Source organism: Staurois parvus, unplaced genomic scaffold (genome assembly GCF_062004578.1).
Source record: "Staurois parvus isolate SC_StPar_1 unplaced genomic scaffold, SC_StPar_1.0 ptg000496l, whole genome shotgun sequence".
NCBI classification, from domain to species: Eukaryota; Metazoa; Chordata; class Amphibia; order Anura; family Ranidae; genus Staurois; species Staurois parvus.
The window spans coordinates 61,547-80,038 of record NW_028318292.1 but is presented as its reverse complement, the minus strand read 5'-3'; the positions used below and the strand labels follow the sequence as shown (position 1 = coordinate 80,038).

At 47.2% G+C, this 18,492-nt stretch overlaps 1 protein-coding gene across 2 annotated transcripts in view; it reads left to right on the top strand.

The window, feature by feature from the left end:
* The window catches only part of DAG1 (dystroglycan 1), a 136,381-nt gene extending 123,572 nt beyond the window's left edge, over window positions 1–12,809 (top strand). For both annotated transcript variants that reach the window (XM_089689754.1, XM_089689753.1), the window contains one exon: window positions 2,700–12,809. In XM_089689754.1, coding sequence (XP_089545880.1) covers window positions 2,700–5,075 — 2,376 coding nt within the window. In that variant the 3' untranslated portion in view covers window positions 5,076–12,809. The remainder of the gene's footprint in view (window positions 1–2,699) is intronic.
* The last annotated feature ends 5,683 nt before the right edge of the window (window positions 12,810–18,492 follow it).

Sequence of the window (18,492 nt, the reverse complement as noted above, 5' to 3'; positions counted from 1 at the left end):
CAGTGGGAGGAACCGTGCCCCGTCGTTGGCGTCAGTGGGAGGAACCGTGCCCCGTCGTTGGCGTCAGTGGGAGGAACCGTGCCCCGTCGTTGGCGTCAGTGGGAGGAACCGTGCCCCGTCGTTGGCGTCAGTGGGAGGAACCGTGCCCCGTCGTTGGCGTCAGTGGGAGGAACCGTGCCCCGTCGTTGGCGTCAGTGGGAGGAACCGTGCCCCGTCGTTGGCGTCAGTGGGAGGAACCGTGCCCCGTCGTTGGCGTCAGTGGGAGGAACCGTGCCCCGTCGTTGGCGTCAGTGGGAGGAACCGTGCACATCATTAGTGTCAGTGGGAGGAACAGTGTCCTAAGGGCCGGTTAAAAACTATCAAAGGGACACAGTTTGGAGACCACTGATCTAAGCCAAAATATGAGAACCTGTCCAGTCTCCACACAGTCTCGGCTTCCTCCTCTCCCTGGGTGCCATGATGGTGGTATGAGAGATTTTATATCTTCAGCAATATCTTAGCGGATGGCTTCCCCCGCAGGACTGCATGTCAGCAATTTACTGACAGCTGTCTGTTGTTCCCCTTTAAGTGCCTAAGAAAAACTAGCTTTGCAGAGCTGTCAGTCACATGGGACGGTAATCAATAACGCTCTCGCCATAATCACCTTTGTTACGGCGATCAATATTTTTAATAACATTTCACTGTTACGGACATCAGACACTTGGCGGTGGTGTGAATGGATCTTTAGAAGTTTCGTTGGTTGGTCGCCCCCCTCGCAGCTTTATGCAGGCATGATGTCAGAACCGAAGGCTTTCTGATCGCCTGGGACCTTCCAGCCTCTTACCGACTGTACTTTGTGTGACGGTCTATCTTCCTGAGAGCATCAAGGACTGGAGGGAGACTCGGCACTGTGGCTTCCCTAGCTGAGCATCATGGGAGATTTTATCTATGGAGAGGATAGATTTATAGCACAGGACACCTGAGCGCCATATTCATAAACCTGAAACAGCGGCACATTTTCCAAGACACGGCTTATGTCTTGGATGCCTTTGCTGCTCAAAAAGGCATCAGGATTGACTGTAGTCTTGTCCTGCGGTCCCTCCCGCTGATCGCAGACCGCCATTCCAATCGATGGCGTGCGTGAAACAAGCAGCACATGCTCAGCCTTCCAAATATAGGCCGCTGCATACAGTGCAAAGCGTTCTAAAAATAGAAATTCTCCAGTATGAAAGACATCTTCAGAAATATCCGTCCGTGCTCCAGCACCCCCAGGATTCCTGGATGGCAGGCTTCGCCGTGTGGAAATAAACGCACTCCAGCTACCAGCTCGCCCTCCTGTGTTTCCAGTCTTCAAATGTTCTCTGATTAATGGACTGATTTAATGTAAACTGATTCTAGTAAACAGTCCAAAACGTGTCGCTTCCAAGTCTTCTGTTTGTGTCTGGAATAATGACTGCGCTCTCAGTACAAGGCGGCTTCCTTGTCATTGGTTCGGTTTGCATGCAGATTTTGCACACTTACCCCCCTGGGGGGCCGGGTGCTGCACCCTTTACCCCCCTGGGGGGCCGGGTGCTGCACCCTTTACCCCCCTGGGGGGCCGGGTGCTGCACCCTTTACCCCCCTGGGGGCCGGGTGCTGCACCCTTTACCCCCCTGGGGGCCGGGTGCTGCACCCTTTACCCCCCTGGGGGCCGGGTGCCGCACCCTTTACCCCCCTGGGGGCCGGGTGCCGCACCCTTTACCCCCCTGGGGGCCGGGTGCCGCACCCTTTACCCCCCTGGGGGCCGGGCGCCGCACCCTTTACCCCCCTGGGGGCCGGGCGCCGCACCCTTTACCCCCCTGGGGGCCGGGCGCCGCACCCTTTACCCCCCTGGGGGCCGGGCGCCGCACCCTTTACCCCCCCTGGGGCCCGGGCGCCGCACCCTTTACCCCCCCTGGGGCCCGGGCGCCGCACCCTTTACCCCCCCTGGGGCCCGGGCGCCGCACCCTTTACCCCCCCTGGGGCCCGGGCGCCGCACTCTTTACCCCCCCTGGGGCCCGGGCGCCAAGCTTCGCGCCCCCTTACCCCCCCGGGGGCCGGGCGCCGCACCCTTACCCCTGCAGCCAATGACACACACATACTACTTGTGAAATATTTCTGATCATGCTTATCATATTCCCTAATAATCTGAGATTTAGTGAGGATTTACCAGCAGTTATCACGTTTTGATCTTCAGTCACCTGATACAGATCTGCCAGATCGTTTTGCTACTGGCAAAGTAGCCTGTGTGTGAACCGCAAGTAGAAAACTCAGAGCCGCTGTGTGAACGCAGAGCATCCCCTCCCTCAGCGCCATTGTGTTCTGATGGGGAGCCTTGCCTGCTAGCAGGACACATTTATTACGATTACTGCCAGCTAGCCGCCAGCAGTAATCACATGTAAAAAAACAGGCTGGTTGTACCCCCGACTTGTGTTCTCAATACAGCGCTGCGGTATATGTCAGCAATATATAAATGTGTGTGAGTGTGAGGGGACGTTTGAGTGTAAGCTCCCCTGGTGCAGAGACTGATGTGACTGGCTCAGTGTCCTTAATACAGCACTGCGGTATATGTCAGAGCCATATAATAGTGTGTGACTGTGGTTGGACATTGGTGTAAGCTCCTGTGGTGTTGAGATGATTTATAAATGGTTGTGCTCATATTTTTTATTTTCACTAATCCTATTTTTCTTAATTGCTTTCAGATTTCTGAAAATGGAAAGGAGACCCTGCCATCATGGTTACACTGGGACGATGAGATGTTGGAAGGACTTCCCTTGGAGGGTGATAAAGGAGTGTATGAAATTTCTGTGACAACGTTTTTGGTGGCAGAAAATGGAACTTCCACACCACAGGCTGCAGATGTCTTCTCCATTGAGGTTCATCCTGAGGACCACAGCGAGCCACAGTCTGTTCGGGTGACGGGGCAAGAGACTAATGACGTGACACCTTTCCTTTGCGGCCCCGATGAGCCCATTACTATTCTCACCGTAATTCTGGATGCAGACCTGACAAAAATGACTCCTAAGGATAGAGTGGATGTTCTTAAGAGAATGCGAGACTTCTCTGAGGTTGAACTGTATCAGATGAAGTTAGTCCCTGTAGTGAATAACAGACTCTTTGACATGTCTGCTTTTATGGCTGGGCCCGGCAACGCTAAGAAAGTTGTTGAAAATGGTGCTTTGCTCTCTTGGAAGGTTGGCTGTTCTATGGATCAGAACAGCGTCCCCAACATCAGTTCTGTGGAGGTTCCAGCTAAAGAAGGCACAATGTCTGCTCAACTTGGCTATCCTGTTGTAGGATGGCACATTGCCAACAAAAAGCCACACACTCCTAAGCGGTTAAGACGACAGATTTACACTACCCCAACCCCTGTTACTGCCGTTGGGCCACCAACCAGTGCTGTCCATGAGCCTCCTGTTAGAATTGTTCCAACTCCCACTTCACCAGCTATTGCCCCTCCAACAGATACAACTGCTCCTCCAGTTCGTGAGCCCATTCCACTCCCTGGAAAGCCCACCATAACGATAAGAACCAGGGGCCCTATTATGCACACTCCAACACTTGGCCCGATCCACCCAACCAAATTGGAAACAACCAGTATATTCCCTGGGCCTGTTCGTCCAACAATGACAAGACCTTCATATATAGAACCGACAGCTGTGGTCACACCGCCTTCTGCTACCACCAAGAAACCCAGAGTGACCACCCTGAAACCTGCTACAGATTCTACTACTACCACAACCAAGAAGCCAACCAAAAAACCAAGGCCTCCTAAAACTACCAAAACACCGACAACCAAAGTCGAGACCACATCACCAAGCCGCACTCGGACCTCCACTAGTGGAATTCCACGAGCCTTTAACACCGAACCCAAACTCACAAATCACATTGATAAAGTTGTTGCTTGGGTGGGAACCTATTTTGAAGTGAAGATTCCACCTGACACATTCTACGATAAAGAAGATGGCACAACTGATAATTTAAGGCTTACTCTGGAGCCCAGGAAAAATGCAAGTGTACGTGACAAGACATGGGTGATACTCAATAGTGCCAGCCAAGTCATGTATGGTATGCCTGATGCCAACCATGTAGGTGATCATGAGTACTACCTAAAAGCTACAGACAAAGGTGGTCTCACAGCAGTCGATGCTCTTGAAATCCAAGTCCGTAGTTTGTTTCTTAAAGATCCATCACCAGTGAAATTCACTGCGAAGCTTCAGGGAGACTATAATTCTGTGGCCAATGATATCACTAAGAAGATCCAGTTGGTGAAGAAGCTTGGCTTGGCATTTGGTGACAGGAACAGCAGCTCAGTCACCCTGCAGAACATCTCAAAAGGTTCCATTATTGTGGACTGGACCAATAACACCATACCGGTAGACCCTTGTCCTAAAGAGCACATTGAAGTAGTCGCAAGGAAGATTTATGATGAAAACGGCAAAGTAAGAGATCAGTTTCGCACAGCCTTGGAACCAGACTTTAAGCTTGAGAAAATTGACGTGTCACTTGCAGGCAGCTGTAGGAGCAAGAGTGACCTTTTCTCCATTCCTCTGACCCTTGAGGAGCAGATTGTCACCATTATCGCCCCTACTTTAGCTGCTGACCGAAATCCAGAAAAGAGCAGTGAGGACGACGTTTATCTTCATACTGTAATACCGGCTGTGGTTGTCGCTGCCATCCTGCTAATCGCCGGTATCATCGCCATGATTTGCTACCGTAAGAAACGGAAAGGCAAGCTTACCATAGAGGATCAGGCAACGTTTATTAAGAAGGGCGTCCCTATAATATTTGCGGATGAACTGGACGATTCCAAGCCACCTCCCTCCTCCAGCATGCCGCTGATCCTCAAGGAGGAGAAAGCCCCTCTACCGCCTCCAGAATACCCCAACCAGAACGTGCCAGAGACAATCCCCTTAAACCAGGACACCTTGGGGGAATACACGCCGCTAAGGGATGAGGACCCTAATGCCCCCCCTTACCAGCCTCCCCCACCTTTCACAGCACCCATGGAGGGTAAAGGCTCGCGCCCCAAGAACATGACCCCATACCGGTCACCACCCCCATACGTACCCCCTTAATGAACGTTGTCCAAGTGGAGGGAGAGTCGGGGGCTTGGGAGTTCCTGACTGAACTTTTGTAGCCTGCAATCTACTGTCCAGACAACGGAAAGCATTGCTGTTATAAGCAAATTATCAAAGTTTTCTGGAAAACTGCTCTTTCTGCCCTGCTCCCTCACGGGCGGTGGAACGCATAGGACATCTGCCATTTTCATATTTGTGTTCATACGAGTGTGCGCCCACCTTTTTAGATTGCAGGCATGGAAGACTTACGGAAGACAGGGGACTTCCATTATACGCTGGGGTGGCCTTTGGTTCTCTGCTGTTTTTGCCTTTAACACTAACTGTATTTTATTTTGTTTTTTTTTTTGTTTTACTTCTATCCACGTGTGTCTAGCTACAAAGTGTAACAAAGAGAGACGAAAAGGATATCCTAAAAAAAATTCAAACACTGTCAGAGAAAAAAAAACTTACCAAGTTTTTTATGTTTTTATATTTTTAATCCATGATTATTTTATTTGTCATATGTGTTTGAGATGATTAACTTTACACCAAAATAGGCTCCAGCGATGCTTCAAAAAGTTGGGTTGGGCTGTGTTCTATGTCTAGAAACAAAGAATTGGTGTATTTTATGTCCTTTTTTTCATCTGCGGAGTGTGTCCGTGTGCTCAGATCCGCCTTTGATTTTCATGGTCAGGGACCTGGGCTGGTTGGTCAGCTGTGGTATTGGAAGTCCCAGCAGGCAAACTCTGCCATGTCTTGGCAGAAGTATAGTGTAGGCTGTCCCCAAGCCATGAATGGGTCACCTTTCCGGAAGATTGGGTGCTGAACACCAGCAGGGGCTCCATCCTGTACCCTACGGACTGCACAAATCCGAAGGAGAAGAGCAATTCTTCTGGACAATGTGAACCGAGAGTCCCTGCCTGGGACCTCCTCCTCTCATCCCACAAGCCTGGGCTTACCCGTGATTAAGGGCCAATGGCAGTAAAACTAAAACTCCTCTCTTACAATGGGGCTGCGGCCACATTGCAAGAGATACCTAGTCGTTTCTGTGTAGAGGATAGTCAAAGCAGATTTACTTGCCTGATCCTGTGCTCAGCCGGCACAGGGAGCTCCCCCATGCTCCAGCGGTGGACTGTCCCATTACGTCCTCCCATCGAGTGCAGGGCTATGGACTCTGCATTGATCTTGATGATGTCAGAGGACCTTAGGGTGCAGGGGAGAAGAGGCTTCCAGACCCGATCTAGCAGTGCAGAGGAGCCAGTAGTAGAGGGAGGTTGGGTAAGTAAAAAGTGCTTTTCCAAATCCTCTAGAGCTAAATGAGGAGTTTTTTATGTTTTTCTGGCATTCGGCTTAACAGCCTGCTGACCGCTCACAGTAAATATACTGCGACCGGGCCGCGGGTGCAGGCTTGGCAACGTTCATGTATGTTGCCGGCTTGCTCCCGGGTTTGGCGTGCGCATGCCGACCCATGCTGTAATTTGACGCAGCACATGTTTAGCAGATTTCAGCCAATGATTTTGTCTGAATCCTGCTGATTGGCTGTGTCCAGTCACACAGAGTTCTGTGTTTACAAGTGTACAGTGAACAGCAATCTGGCTATATCTTCTCCCTGAAAAGCAGGGAGTAAAAACAGCCAGATCAGTAAAAGCAGCACATATTACTCATTGTCAGGTACACAGTTAACCCCTTGATGTTAAGCCAGTGTCAGTAGTACAGGGTCAATGTACAGTATTATCAATGTATTAGTGTCACTAGCAACATCAGTGTTTGTTAGCACCAGATTACCCGCCACCCTATGACAGTCCCTCTCTATGTTGCTGATCACCACCATTACAGTATAGCGTCTATAGCTGTAAATTTCAGTAAATACACACACTGTAGTGTGTAGACGCTATGCCTTGGATACAAACCAATCCAGATACACTTATTGGGATTTTTTTTTTCTACCAGAGACAGAATACATTTTGGCCTAAATTTTTTAAGAAATTAGATTTTTTGATTGGATATTTTTTATAACCAAAAGGAAAAAATATTGGGCGGGTTTTTTCACAATTTTTAATTTTTTTTTTCCATTTTATATAATACCAAAAAAAGCTTAGTGTGGAAAAAAAAAAAGATGTAAATATAATTTGTGTACAGTGTTGCATGACCATGCAATTACCAGTTAAAGTAGCACAGTGATGAATAGCAAAAATAAAATGGCCTGGTCATGAAGGGGGCAAAACATTCTGGAGGTAAAGTGGTTAACGCTCAGCCTAGTGAACGAAGCTCATCAGAGGAAAAAGTCTCAGTCAAGGAACTCTGTTCATGTTGTCTGGATAAATAAAGTTAGCAGCGTTTTATTTTGACGCTGTTCCTTTTGGATCTGTACCGCTGCAGCTCACCGGCCCATAGCTGCATCTGTAGTCCACCTCCTGATAAGCCAGTTATTTTTTTTTTTTCCTTTTTGAAACGCCGCCCTGGAGTTTATTTTGCGTAAATATGCGACCTTTCTATGTAGTGCTTTGATTTGATTTTTTTTTTATCTTCCGCAGAAGATTTGCACCATGATCTCACCGCTGCCCTGATCACACACTATATATCTATATATAAATATACATATATAATATATTAAACGTTTGCTCCATCTAACACACTCTGGTGCTCTCCCAGCGAGGCGACGATTTAAGCAATCACTCATTTTTTTTTTTTTTTAAACAAACAAAAAAAAAAAGTTTTTGATACAGCCTCAAATTGTTTTATTTAAAAAAAGAAAAAAAAAAAAAGATAAAATGGTAACGCTACTAGCGGTTTGTGTAATCTCGGCTTTGGCGTTACACGTTGATCACCGTTCTGCCGTTTTTGCTTCTCGTGCATCTTCCAGCCATTTTTTTCTTTTTTTTTTTTTTTGTTCCTTTATAATAATTTGATGTATTTATCGTCATTTTGTAGGCAGTCTGTGACTAAATAATCCTTCTTATGCTTTCACCCTGAGACGATAATTGTTGAACACGGTTTGTGCTGATGGTGGTTTTACTTCATTTTATAATATCACTGAGATGGAAGAAAAAAAAAACTTTTTGCAATAATGTTTAATGCCTTTTTGAGTTGGATGTTGGCAAATCATACAATACACACTGAAGCCATACTGAATGTCCAGCGTGTGGTGTGCATTGTGAGCGTCGTCCCGCCACACCCCGCCCCCCCCCCCAGTGGACGGTGGCGTCACAAGATAAAGTGGGAGACCTTTCCCAAAGATGGGAATTCTGTTTTGTACAAATGTCACTCCCCACTCGAGTCTGTTTTATACAGAAACCCAAAACGAATTCCATTGTGACATCCTGGAGTGGATTATATTGCCCTGAAGGTGTGTTTACTGGAACTAGATGAGCGTGGTTTGATGGTGGTTGGATAATACAGAGGTGGTTTTATCATTCTGCCCCCATCCTGTGTGGTGATGGTCGTTCTGTGTGTCTGGGTTCTATGTGATAAGCTGGTTGCTCTCTTAGAGAGGTCATGGCCATCCTGTGATCACAGCGGCACTGCCCTTATCCATGCACTAGGCGTAGTGCATTTCTGTGATTTCACTTTCTATATATTGGTCGGGTCTTCACAATGGCTGCCTCTGTTATGCCATTCAATGGCCCTCTTTAAGGGCTCGTTTACGCTTGTTTCAAAATACGGCATTGCACATGCTTTCTTTTTTTAGAGCGCTCTGAATGCCAATCAAAGCAGCGGTCACTAAATAAAATGGTTACCTTACAGTCCTGTTTACATGTTTCGTTGGCGTTGCTTCAAAAATTATACCCCATGTTGCTTTTTTGGTGCTTCAGTGCTTCTCAAAAGCCTCCATAGAAGTCTGGCAAAGTTTGCAAACCGCACCCACAGCTTTTGAGGAGCTTTTATTCAGCATTGGCTTCACTTCATTTCGAAGGTGTTGCTCGTATGAGATATCCCAGGGTGCACTGGGACACCAACAAGCAAACCAAAAAAACAACCAGCAGTCACTTCCAGGTCCATGTGTATATACACTCATACGCTGGGAGTGTCTGGTACAGATGGCACATCTGGTGTGTAACCTGGGAACGCTATAGCAGAAGATGAGCAGGGACCAGAGAGATAGGGACTGAGTGACAGAGGATCAGCAGAGCTGGGGGACCGGAGCAGGAGACACTAGCAATGTCACGCATGGGAGCAATATAGCGGGAGGGGTGTGGGGACCAGAGAGAGAGGATCAGCAGAACTGGGAGGATCAGCAATACTGAGCAGGGGATCAGCAGAGCTGGTGGTTACTGCTTAGCAGGGGATCAGCAGAGCTGGTGGTTACTGCTGAGCAGGGGATCAACAGAGCTGGGGTTACTACTGAGCAGGGGATCTGCTGAACAAGGGTACTAATGAGATGGGGATCTGCTGGGGGTTGCTACTGAGCAGGGGATCAACAAAGCTAGGGGTACTACTGAGCAGGGGATCTGCTGAACAAGGGTACTAATGAGATTGGGATCTGCTGGGGGCAGGGGCGGACTGACCATTTGGAAACTCAGGCACTGCCCGAGGGCCCAATGTTAGTAGGGGGCCCCATTAGATGCCCCTGGTACCATTTTCATAGGCTTTTTTGAGTTTGGGCAAGGACACAGGGGCCCCATGATCCCCTATTGCCCGGGGGCCCCATGAGTTGTCAGTCCGCCCCTGGCTGTGGGTTACTACTGAGCAGGGGATCAACAGAGCTGGGGGATCTTCTGAACAAGAGTACCAATGAGATGGGGATCTGCTGAATGGGGGTACTAAAGAGTTGGAGATCTTCTGAGTAGGGGTACTACTGAGCGGGGTTCTACTGGGCCCTTTTCAAATAAATAGAAAATCAACATTTGCCAAGCTTCAGAAAAGCATCACCGAAGCATCCAAAAAGCACGTAGAAGCAGTAGATGCTTTTAGTTTGTGTGTTTAAAGTCAAAGCAAGTGTAAATGAGCCCTAAAGGAGATCTACATCTTTCCAGCCGTGGGGGAGATTTACTAAAACTGAAGAGTGCAAAATCTGTTGCTGTTCTACATAGAATCCAATCGGCTTTCAGGTTTTATTGTGAAGGCTTGATTGGCTACCATGCACAGCTGCACCAGATTCTGAGTGCTCCAGTTTTAGTAAATCTTCCGCCATGTTTCATGCTATACTCATATTTAGGGTGCAGCATTCACCATGATCAGAATCTGCAGCCCCCCCCCCCCCCAACCTCAAACTGCCCTCTCTTACAGAATCCAGGGGTTCTTCTACCTGCAGCCTCCTGACATATTTTTTTTTTCTTCATTAGTGCAGTGGTTGGTGTCTCTGCCCCCGCACAGCTGCGTCATTTATTCACAGGAAGGGTGTCAAACTGGTGGCCCTCCAGCTGATGCTAAACTACAACTCCCATGAGGCACTGCAAAGCTAACTGTTACAAGCATGACTCCCAAAGGCAGAGGCATGATGGGACTTGTAGTTTCACAACAGCTGGAGGGCCGCCAGTTTGACACCCCTGGGATCGGTGAATAAAAAAAACTACAAAGACCCATCTGCCCACAAGGCGTCGCTGCACTTGTACCCCATTGATACATTCTCTGGTTCTGTAACTAAAGGTCTGTACCTCGGCACTGCCCCAAGCTGGAGGAATAGTCTGCAGGAGCCTGTGCATTGCACCTGTGATTCATTGCAGGTTTTAATGCAAAAAGTAATAAATGCACATTCTTAATCAATATGGGTGCAGTTATTGATCGCTCAGTTCTCGGTATTTAGTGAACAGAGAGAGCACCAACTTTTTGCTCTCCCCCTCCAGTGCTCACTGCGGAGGCAGAGGCCTGGCTCAGGCTCTCAGCGGCTCGCTCAGAGGCTGAACCAGCTTCCAGTCCAGGTGTCTGGGTGGATCCTGACATTAAAGTCAGGATCTCTCCAGAGTCTGGACCAGCTCTGTGGTGTCAGCCGATGATGGGGAATGTCAGCCGACAGCAGACTTTAGCCTGCTGTCCACTGAATCTGAATCACAGGAGTGCAGAATTAAAGTGCACTCCTGTGACCCACAGGAGAAGTAGGGCTGAAAGAGCTTTGTCCCACAGGAGAAGTAGGGCCGAAAGAGCTTTGTCCCACAGGAGAAGTAGGGCCTAAGAGCTTTGACCCACAGGAGAAGGAGGGCCGAAAGAGCTTTGACCCACAGGAAAAGGAGGGCCGAAAGAGCTTTGTCCCATAGGAGGAGGGGGGCCGAAAGAGCTTTGTCCCACAGGAGGAGGGGGGCCGAAAGAGCTTTGTCCCACAGGAGGAGGGGGGCCGAAAGAGCTTTGTCCCACAGGGGAAGTAGGGCCGAAAGAGCTTTGTCCCACAGGGGAAGTAGGGCCGAAAGAGCTTTGTCCCACAGGGGAAGTAGGGCCGAAAGAGCTTTGTCCCACAGGAGAAGTAGGGCCGAAAGAGCTTTGTCCCACAGGGGAAGTAGGGCCGAAAGAGCTTTGTCCCACAGGGGAAGTAGGGCCGAAAGAGCTTTGTCCCACAGGGGAAGTAGGGCCGAAAGAGCTTTGTCCCCCAGGAGAAGTAGGGCCGAAAGAGCTTTGTCCCCCAGGAGAAGTAGGGCCGAAAGAGCTTTGTCCCCCAGGAGAAGTAGGGCCGAAAGAGCTTTGTCCCCCAGGAGAAGTAGGGCCGAAAGAGCTTTGTCCCACAGGAGAAGTAGGGCCGAAAGAGCTTGGCCCTACTTCTTTAAGGGAGTGTATATGCTTTACCTTTTATGCATGGGCAGCTGATTTATGTAGGAAATTTAGGATAGGTGCACTTTGCCCTTTTTGCCCCCCCTTCTCCTGACCTAACCCCTCCACCTCCACAAATGCATGCTTACCTGGATCCTGTGGCTGCTGCCCTCCAGTGTCTGTTTACATCCAGCAGTGCAAGCCTTGTTGTCTTGACCAGGTCTCCACATTACAGACCAGTAAACCTCTATGGGCCCATATCTTGAGGCTGGAGATGATTGCCAGTGGTTTGTTGGCAGTCTTTGGGGCTGTAATGTGCAGATGCAGCCAGGAGCATGAGACTTGCAGCGCTGAATGTAAACAAACACCCAAGGCTTTGGCCATTCGATCCAGGGAGGTATTACTCTATGGAGGGGGCAGGAAGCATAGGCTCATTTTTGTTTTAAGGCGCACGTATCCTTTTACCTACGTCATTAAAGCGAAGGCCGCTGTCTGGAAGCACAGGATGGCCACCGTTGCCACGCCTGACCACACGTGAACAGCTTCTGCCAGCCTCAAACTATTTCAATGAGGTTCAGGCTTTCCAGATTGCAGATGCCATACACCGACCAGCCGTTCGTGTGGTGAACGAGGCCACAAGATGAAAGTTGTGTGGATGATGGCGGTAAATGCATCCAATGGAGTATTTATACAGATTATTGCCTTATATTCCTCTTGGGCATCTCCCTGTAGGTGGGGGAGGGGGGGGGGGTGTCTGTCCCAATGTGATCTCTCCCCAGGATGGCCGGTGTCTGTATGTTACATGTATGTATTACTGTACCGAGACAAAATAAACCATGGATCAGCCCGGGATTGTCCCTTCCTGTCTGAGGGCCGGCTCACATAACATTTCACAGCGGCTCAGTCCACCACTATAACACACCTGATTTATTTTTTTTGTTTTTTTTAATATTTTGGACAGTTTGTCAGGTGAAGACAATATAAACGTTTGAAATGTTATTTATAAGCAACATATGATGATCACACTTCTAGTTGCTAAAATGTTACTAAAATTCTTTAATAAAGAAAAAACTTGCAGTGTGTTTTGTATTAAAAGTTCAACGCATTTCCTGTTATTGACCCCCTCCCCCGACTCCACCCATGTCTAATTTTTTTTTTTAGGGCTGAACTATATGTCCGATTGGAAGTTTATAGCCTCCTAGAACTGACCTGAGTCTTGTGTACTTCAGCACTGCCAAGGTTTCATCACACCAAAAACACATTTTTTGTAAGTAATTTTTTTTCCCCTGTTTCCCTAGATTTCTTTTGATTTAAAGGTCAACTCCACCCAAAGTGATGAAATTTGATTCGGCAAAAGTGTATTAAATCTCTGTCTGTTTTATTTCACGCTGAGTTTCCAATGATGGCATCATTCCCTCCCATTGTGCTATTTCCTTACAGCAGTTCATGTCTTTACTTCTCCCAGAAATATATGTGAATTGCCCCCTCTGTTTTATTACATGGCTGAGAGCCCAGTAATGAACGTATTCTTAAGTAGTCTGTGTCTCTGCCCCTCCCACAAGGGGGAGATCAGTAGTAATTTGTATCTCTGCCCCTCCCACAAGGGTGAGATCAGTAGTAATTTGTCTCTGCCCCTCCCACAAGGGTGAGATCAGTAGTAATTTGTATCTCTGCCCCTCCCACAAGGGTGAGATCAGTAGTAATTTGTATCTCTGCCCCTCCCACAAGGGTGAGTTCAGTAGTAATTTGTATCTCTGCCCCTCCCACAAGGGTGAGATTTATCAGTAGTAATTTGTATCTTTGCCCCTTCCACAATGGTAACTTTTCCCGGAAGTAGCTTGTCACTGCCCCTCCAACAATGGTGAGGTTTCTAGGCTGTAGTTTGCGTCTCTGCCCCTCTGAAAATGGCGAGGTTTCCTGACAGTAGTTGTCTCTGCCCCTCCCACAATGAGGAGTCTTCCTGGCAGTTTCTGTCACTTTCCCTCCCACAATGGTGAGATTTCCTGCAATAGTTTGCGTCTCTGCCCCTCCCACAATGGTGCAATTTCCCTGTAGTAGTTTGTGTCTGCCCCTCCCACAATGGGGAAATTTCCCTGCAGTGGTTGTGTCTGCCCCTCCCACAATGGGGAAATTTCCCTGCAGTGGTTGTCTCTGCCCCTCCCATAATGGTGAGATTTCCTGCAGTAGTTTGTGTCTTCACCCCTCCTACAATAGTGAGGTATCCGGGCAGTTTGTCACGCCGCTCCCACAATGGTGAGATTTCCTCCAGTAGTTTGTGTCTCTGCCCCTCCCACAATGGTGAGATTCCCCCCAGTAGTTTGTGTCTCTGCCCTCCCACAATGGTGAGATTCCCCCCAGTAGTTTGTGTCTCTGCCCTCCCACAATGGTGAGATTCCCCCCAGTAGTTTGTGTCTCTGCCCCTCCCACAATTGAGAGGTTTCCCAGCAGTAAGGCCAGCCATAGATGAAATTTGGCTGGTTCAGCAGGAACCGGCCAAATTTCGATCCATCTATGGACAGGCTGGCTGTATCCATCCATCGACTTTGGTACCACGAGCCTGTTGGATTTTTTTTTACTTGTGCAATCACTGCCGGGAGTGATCATTGTATTGACAGTTGGGAAACCTCCTGCTGTCAGAATACAATAGCTCTACAGGAGGGATTCCCCTCATTACCACAGATAGTGTTGATGAGGGAATCGACCAATTTTCTTTCCTTCAACCTGTGATTGAAAAAAATAAATACAATTGTATAATGTAGGGCTTGCTTAATTCTCCACCTTAATTGCAATTGTTTCCCTGCAATGGTGGGCTTCACCCCCCAGTAGTTTGTGTCTGCCCCTCTCGCAGTCCCCTTCCCTAGAAGGTAATCCAGTAGGGATGCAACACAGCCATCATTCTGCTCTGACGGTTGAATTGGTAAATCTGATGGGGAGATCTCAACAGTCAAGTCTTCAAGAACCATAATAATCAGCATTTGATTCCTCTTGCAGAATAGATTTAGGGTGGAGTGGCCTGAAGCTCAATGTGTATTTCTATGGTGACTTCTTGGTCCCCACAATGTGTGTTATGAAATGCTGCAGACTGGCGCAGTGTCACCTCGGCGTCCACTAAGTTATAAATATCTTCTGCTAATTTGCAGCGAAGGGAAGACGAGACGGTCCCAGAGAAGTCATTACATCTTCTAATCTATATCCCAATTAAAAATGCATTGATGGCTAGTGCTGGTACTGACTGCACACATCATTATCTGTAGGAGGCCTGTGCGTGCCGGCGCGGATAAACAGGCGCTACCTCACTGGTGGAACAACGTGTCCCTTGCATTCTTCACCACTGCTTTCGTAATGATGTGCTATAGACTATTCACTTTTATTTCTATAATCTATTCCATCTGATACAAAATTCTTTCAATGATCAAAAAAAATGGTCCCTATAATGAAATTCTCTGCAAGAAAGCTGTTGGGTAGTCATGCGTTCCCTTGGCGCATGCTTGGAGCGGAGAGCCCTGGCTGTGATGAGGACATTGGGTTTATGTGTACCTTGTTATTCATTTCCTCCGGCTACCCAGCACGTATACATGGAGTAAACAAACCCCATTTCTAGTGGTGTCCCAACACTCTAAAGAGTAAGCAAACCCCATTTCCATCTGCACACCAACACTCATGCATAGAGTAAGTAAACTTGCTTTCCAGTAGCATCCTAACACTCATACATTAAGTAAACAAACCCCATTTCTAGTGATGTCCCAACACCCGTACATGAAGTAAACAAACTCTGTTACCAGTTGTGTCTCAACACACATGAAGTAAACACCTCAAGTTCGAGTGGTGTCCCAACATTCATACATGGAGTAAGAAAACCCCATTTCCAATGGCACCCCCAACATTCATACATGACAACCCCATTTGCAGTGGTGTTCCAAAACTCGCATGGAGTAAAACCGTTTCCAGTGCCACCCCAACACTCATACATGGAGTAAGAAAACCCCATTTCCAATGGCACCCCCAACATTCATACATGACAACCCCATTTGCAGTGGTGTCCCAAAACTCGCATGGAGTAAAACCGTTTCCAGTGCCACCCCAACACTCATACATGGAGTAAGAAAACCCCATTTCCAATGGCACCCCCAACATTCATACATGACAACCCCATTTGCAGTGGTGTCCCAAAACTCGCATGGAGTAAACAAACCCTGTTTTCAGTGCCACCCCAACACTCATACCCAGAGTAAAGGCGGCCATAGATTTCTGATTTTCTTGCCGAATTATCGGCTGATAAAAAAAATCCGTTAGTGGGGAAAAATGTTGACCGTTTTTCTTAATTTTAAGAGGTTTTGAAAATCGTCCAAGGTGAAAAATCCTGGGACGATTTGTTAGATCGGCCGTTTTTCGCAGTAATTTATGGTCACATCGGCCGTTCTTCTGGCCGATTTGACAATAAATTGACTGAAGAAAAAGAAGAAATAGATTTTGCAGGAGAAGTGGAAATAGAATATCAAGAAGAATAGAAGAAAAGAGGAGAAGATGAAATAGATTTTGCAGAAGAAGACGGAGAAGAAAAAAGTTGCAACATTGTATCTATTTGTATGCATTTCGGATACAGATGTTTCTATTCAAGTACAAATAGATACAATGTTGTTTCTCTTCTTCTTCTGCATAATCTATTTCTTCTGTCAAATATAATAGCGGGTCTCTAGGCAGGGACACCGCTATTATATTAATTGACGGCCGTAGACGGGACTAAAACCTGCCGAATTTTCTTTTTAATTAGTGGCAATGTGGGCCGTCTAAACGACCGATTTACGACTTTAAAAAAAAAATAAATTAAAAAAATGGCCAATTGTCCCCACATCTATGGCCTGCTTAAGTAAACCTCATGTCCAGTGCCGTTCCAACACTCATACATGGAGTAAAAAAACCCCATTTCTAGTGGTGTCCTAACACTCATCTAAAGAGTAAGGAATCCCCATTTCCATCTGCACACCAACACTCATGCAGAGTAAGTGAACTTGCTTTCCAGTGGCATCCTAACACATACATGGACACAATTCCATTTCCAGTGGTGTTCCAACATTCGTACATGGAGAAAACACCCCATTTCCAGTGGTATTCCAACACTTATACATTAAGTGAACAAACCCCATTTCTAGTGACATCCCAAAACCCACACATGGAATAAACAAACTCTATTTCCAGTTGCATCTCAACACTCACACATGGAGTAAAGACCCCAATTTCGAGAGGTGTCTCAACACTCACACATGGAGTAAAGACCCCAATTTCGAGAGGTGTCTCAACACTCACACATGGAGTAAAGACCCCAATTTCGAGAGGTGTCCCAACACTCACACATGGAGTAAAGACCCCAATTTCGAGAGGTGTCCCAACACTCACACATGGAGTAAAGACCCCAATTTCGAGAGAGGTCCCAACACTCATACATGGAGTAAGCAAACCCCATTTCCAATGGCACTCCAAGATTCATATATGATGTAACCCCATTTGCAGTGGTGTCCCAAAACTCACATGGGGTGTCACTGGAAACGGTTTGTTTACTCCAACACTAATGTAAATAAGGGTAATTGCGAGCACAACACACATATACGCAGCCAGCATATAAAAGGTAAACCTCGACACCTCTAAAGAAACAGTATATGATAATAAATAGGCAGCGCTAGGTTATAATACACAGTAGATAATAAATATAAAGTGAGCGCTACTGAGGTGCGTATATGGTGATGTGATAAGTATGTCTTATGATGATGCTTCAATATGAAAAAGACATAAAATTATGTGACAGATGTGGATAGTTCATTAAAAACTGTAACGTAGGTCCAGAAGTAACGGTGCTCTGTGCTGGTAACTTTAAATGTCGAGGACCAGTAAAATTATGCACTTACCAGCAGCGCATAACAAATGCACATGAAAAAGATGTATTCTTTAGGGGGTCATCTAGGTCTGGTCTAGGGCTGCGGGGTCATCAAGCTCAATGTGGACACATAGGATGATACTGCTCACACACAGGTCACACTCCGCTCACATACACATCAGAAACAGCTTCAAGATAACAGCAAACACGGAAGTTCCAGATCCAGAAAGGATTCCATCTTTGGGGGGGATGATGACAAAGTAAAAAGGATGTTTTCAGCTTAGAGCCACTTCCGATAAAATGTATATTTATTCTATTTTAATGGACTTGGGGAAGCCATGATTTTTCTGTATCCACTCTGATGTAAAACAGGACTGCAACTCTCCAATCATCCCAGATCAGGCACTTGTTCTGATCTCACTGGCTACCACTGGATCCAGGACAACCTCTCCTGAGAAGAACCTGTGTGTTCTGAGATCCGTTGATGAAGGTACAAAGGAGAACTAGTGAAGAAAGTCCAGCATCCTCTGCACAATGCTTACTCCAACACTCATTCACCGAGTAAGTAAACCCCATGTCCAGTGCCCTCCCAACACTCATACATGGAGTAAAAAAAATCCCCCTCTGCACATTGTACAACATTTTGGAAAAATAGGTTTTAGCTGTTCATGGACCTTGAAATCTCTGAGCTGACATTGCTTACCACAAAGCGCAATTACCTGAAGATAACCATCTTGATCAACCCCCTTGCCTGGCTTCAGGTACTGCTGCTCGTGGAACTGATTGGGCTATGGCATTGAGATGGAATTCTAACCAAAACCTTGTTTTAATTTTGGATACAAGCCTGTGGCCCCATTTGGGACATTCTCTATTCCTGTGCGGTCACTGGAA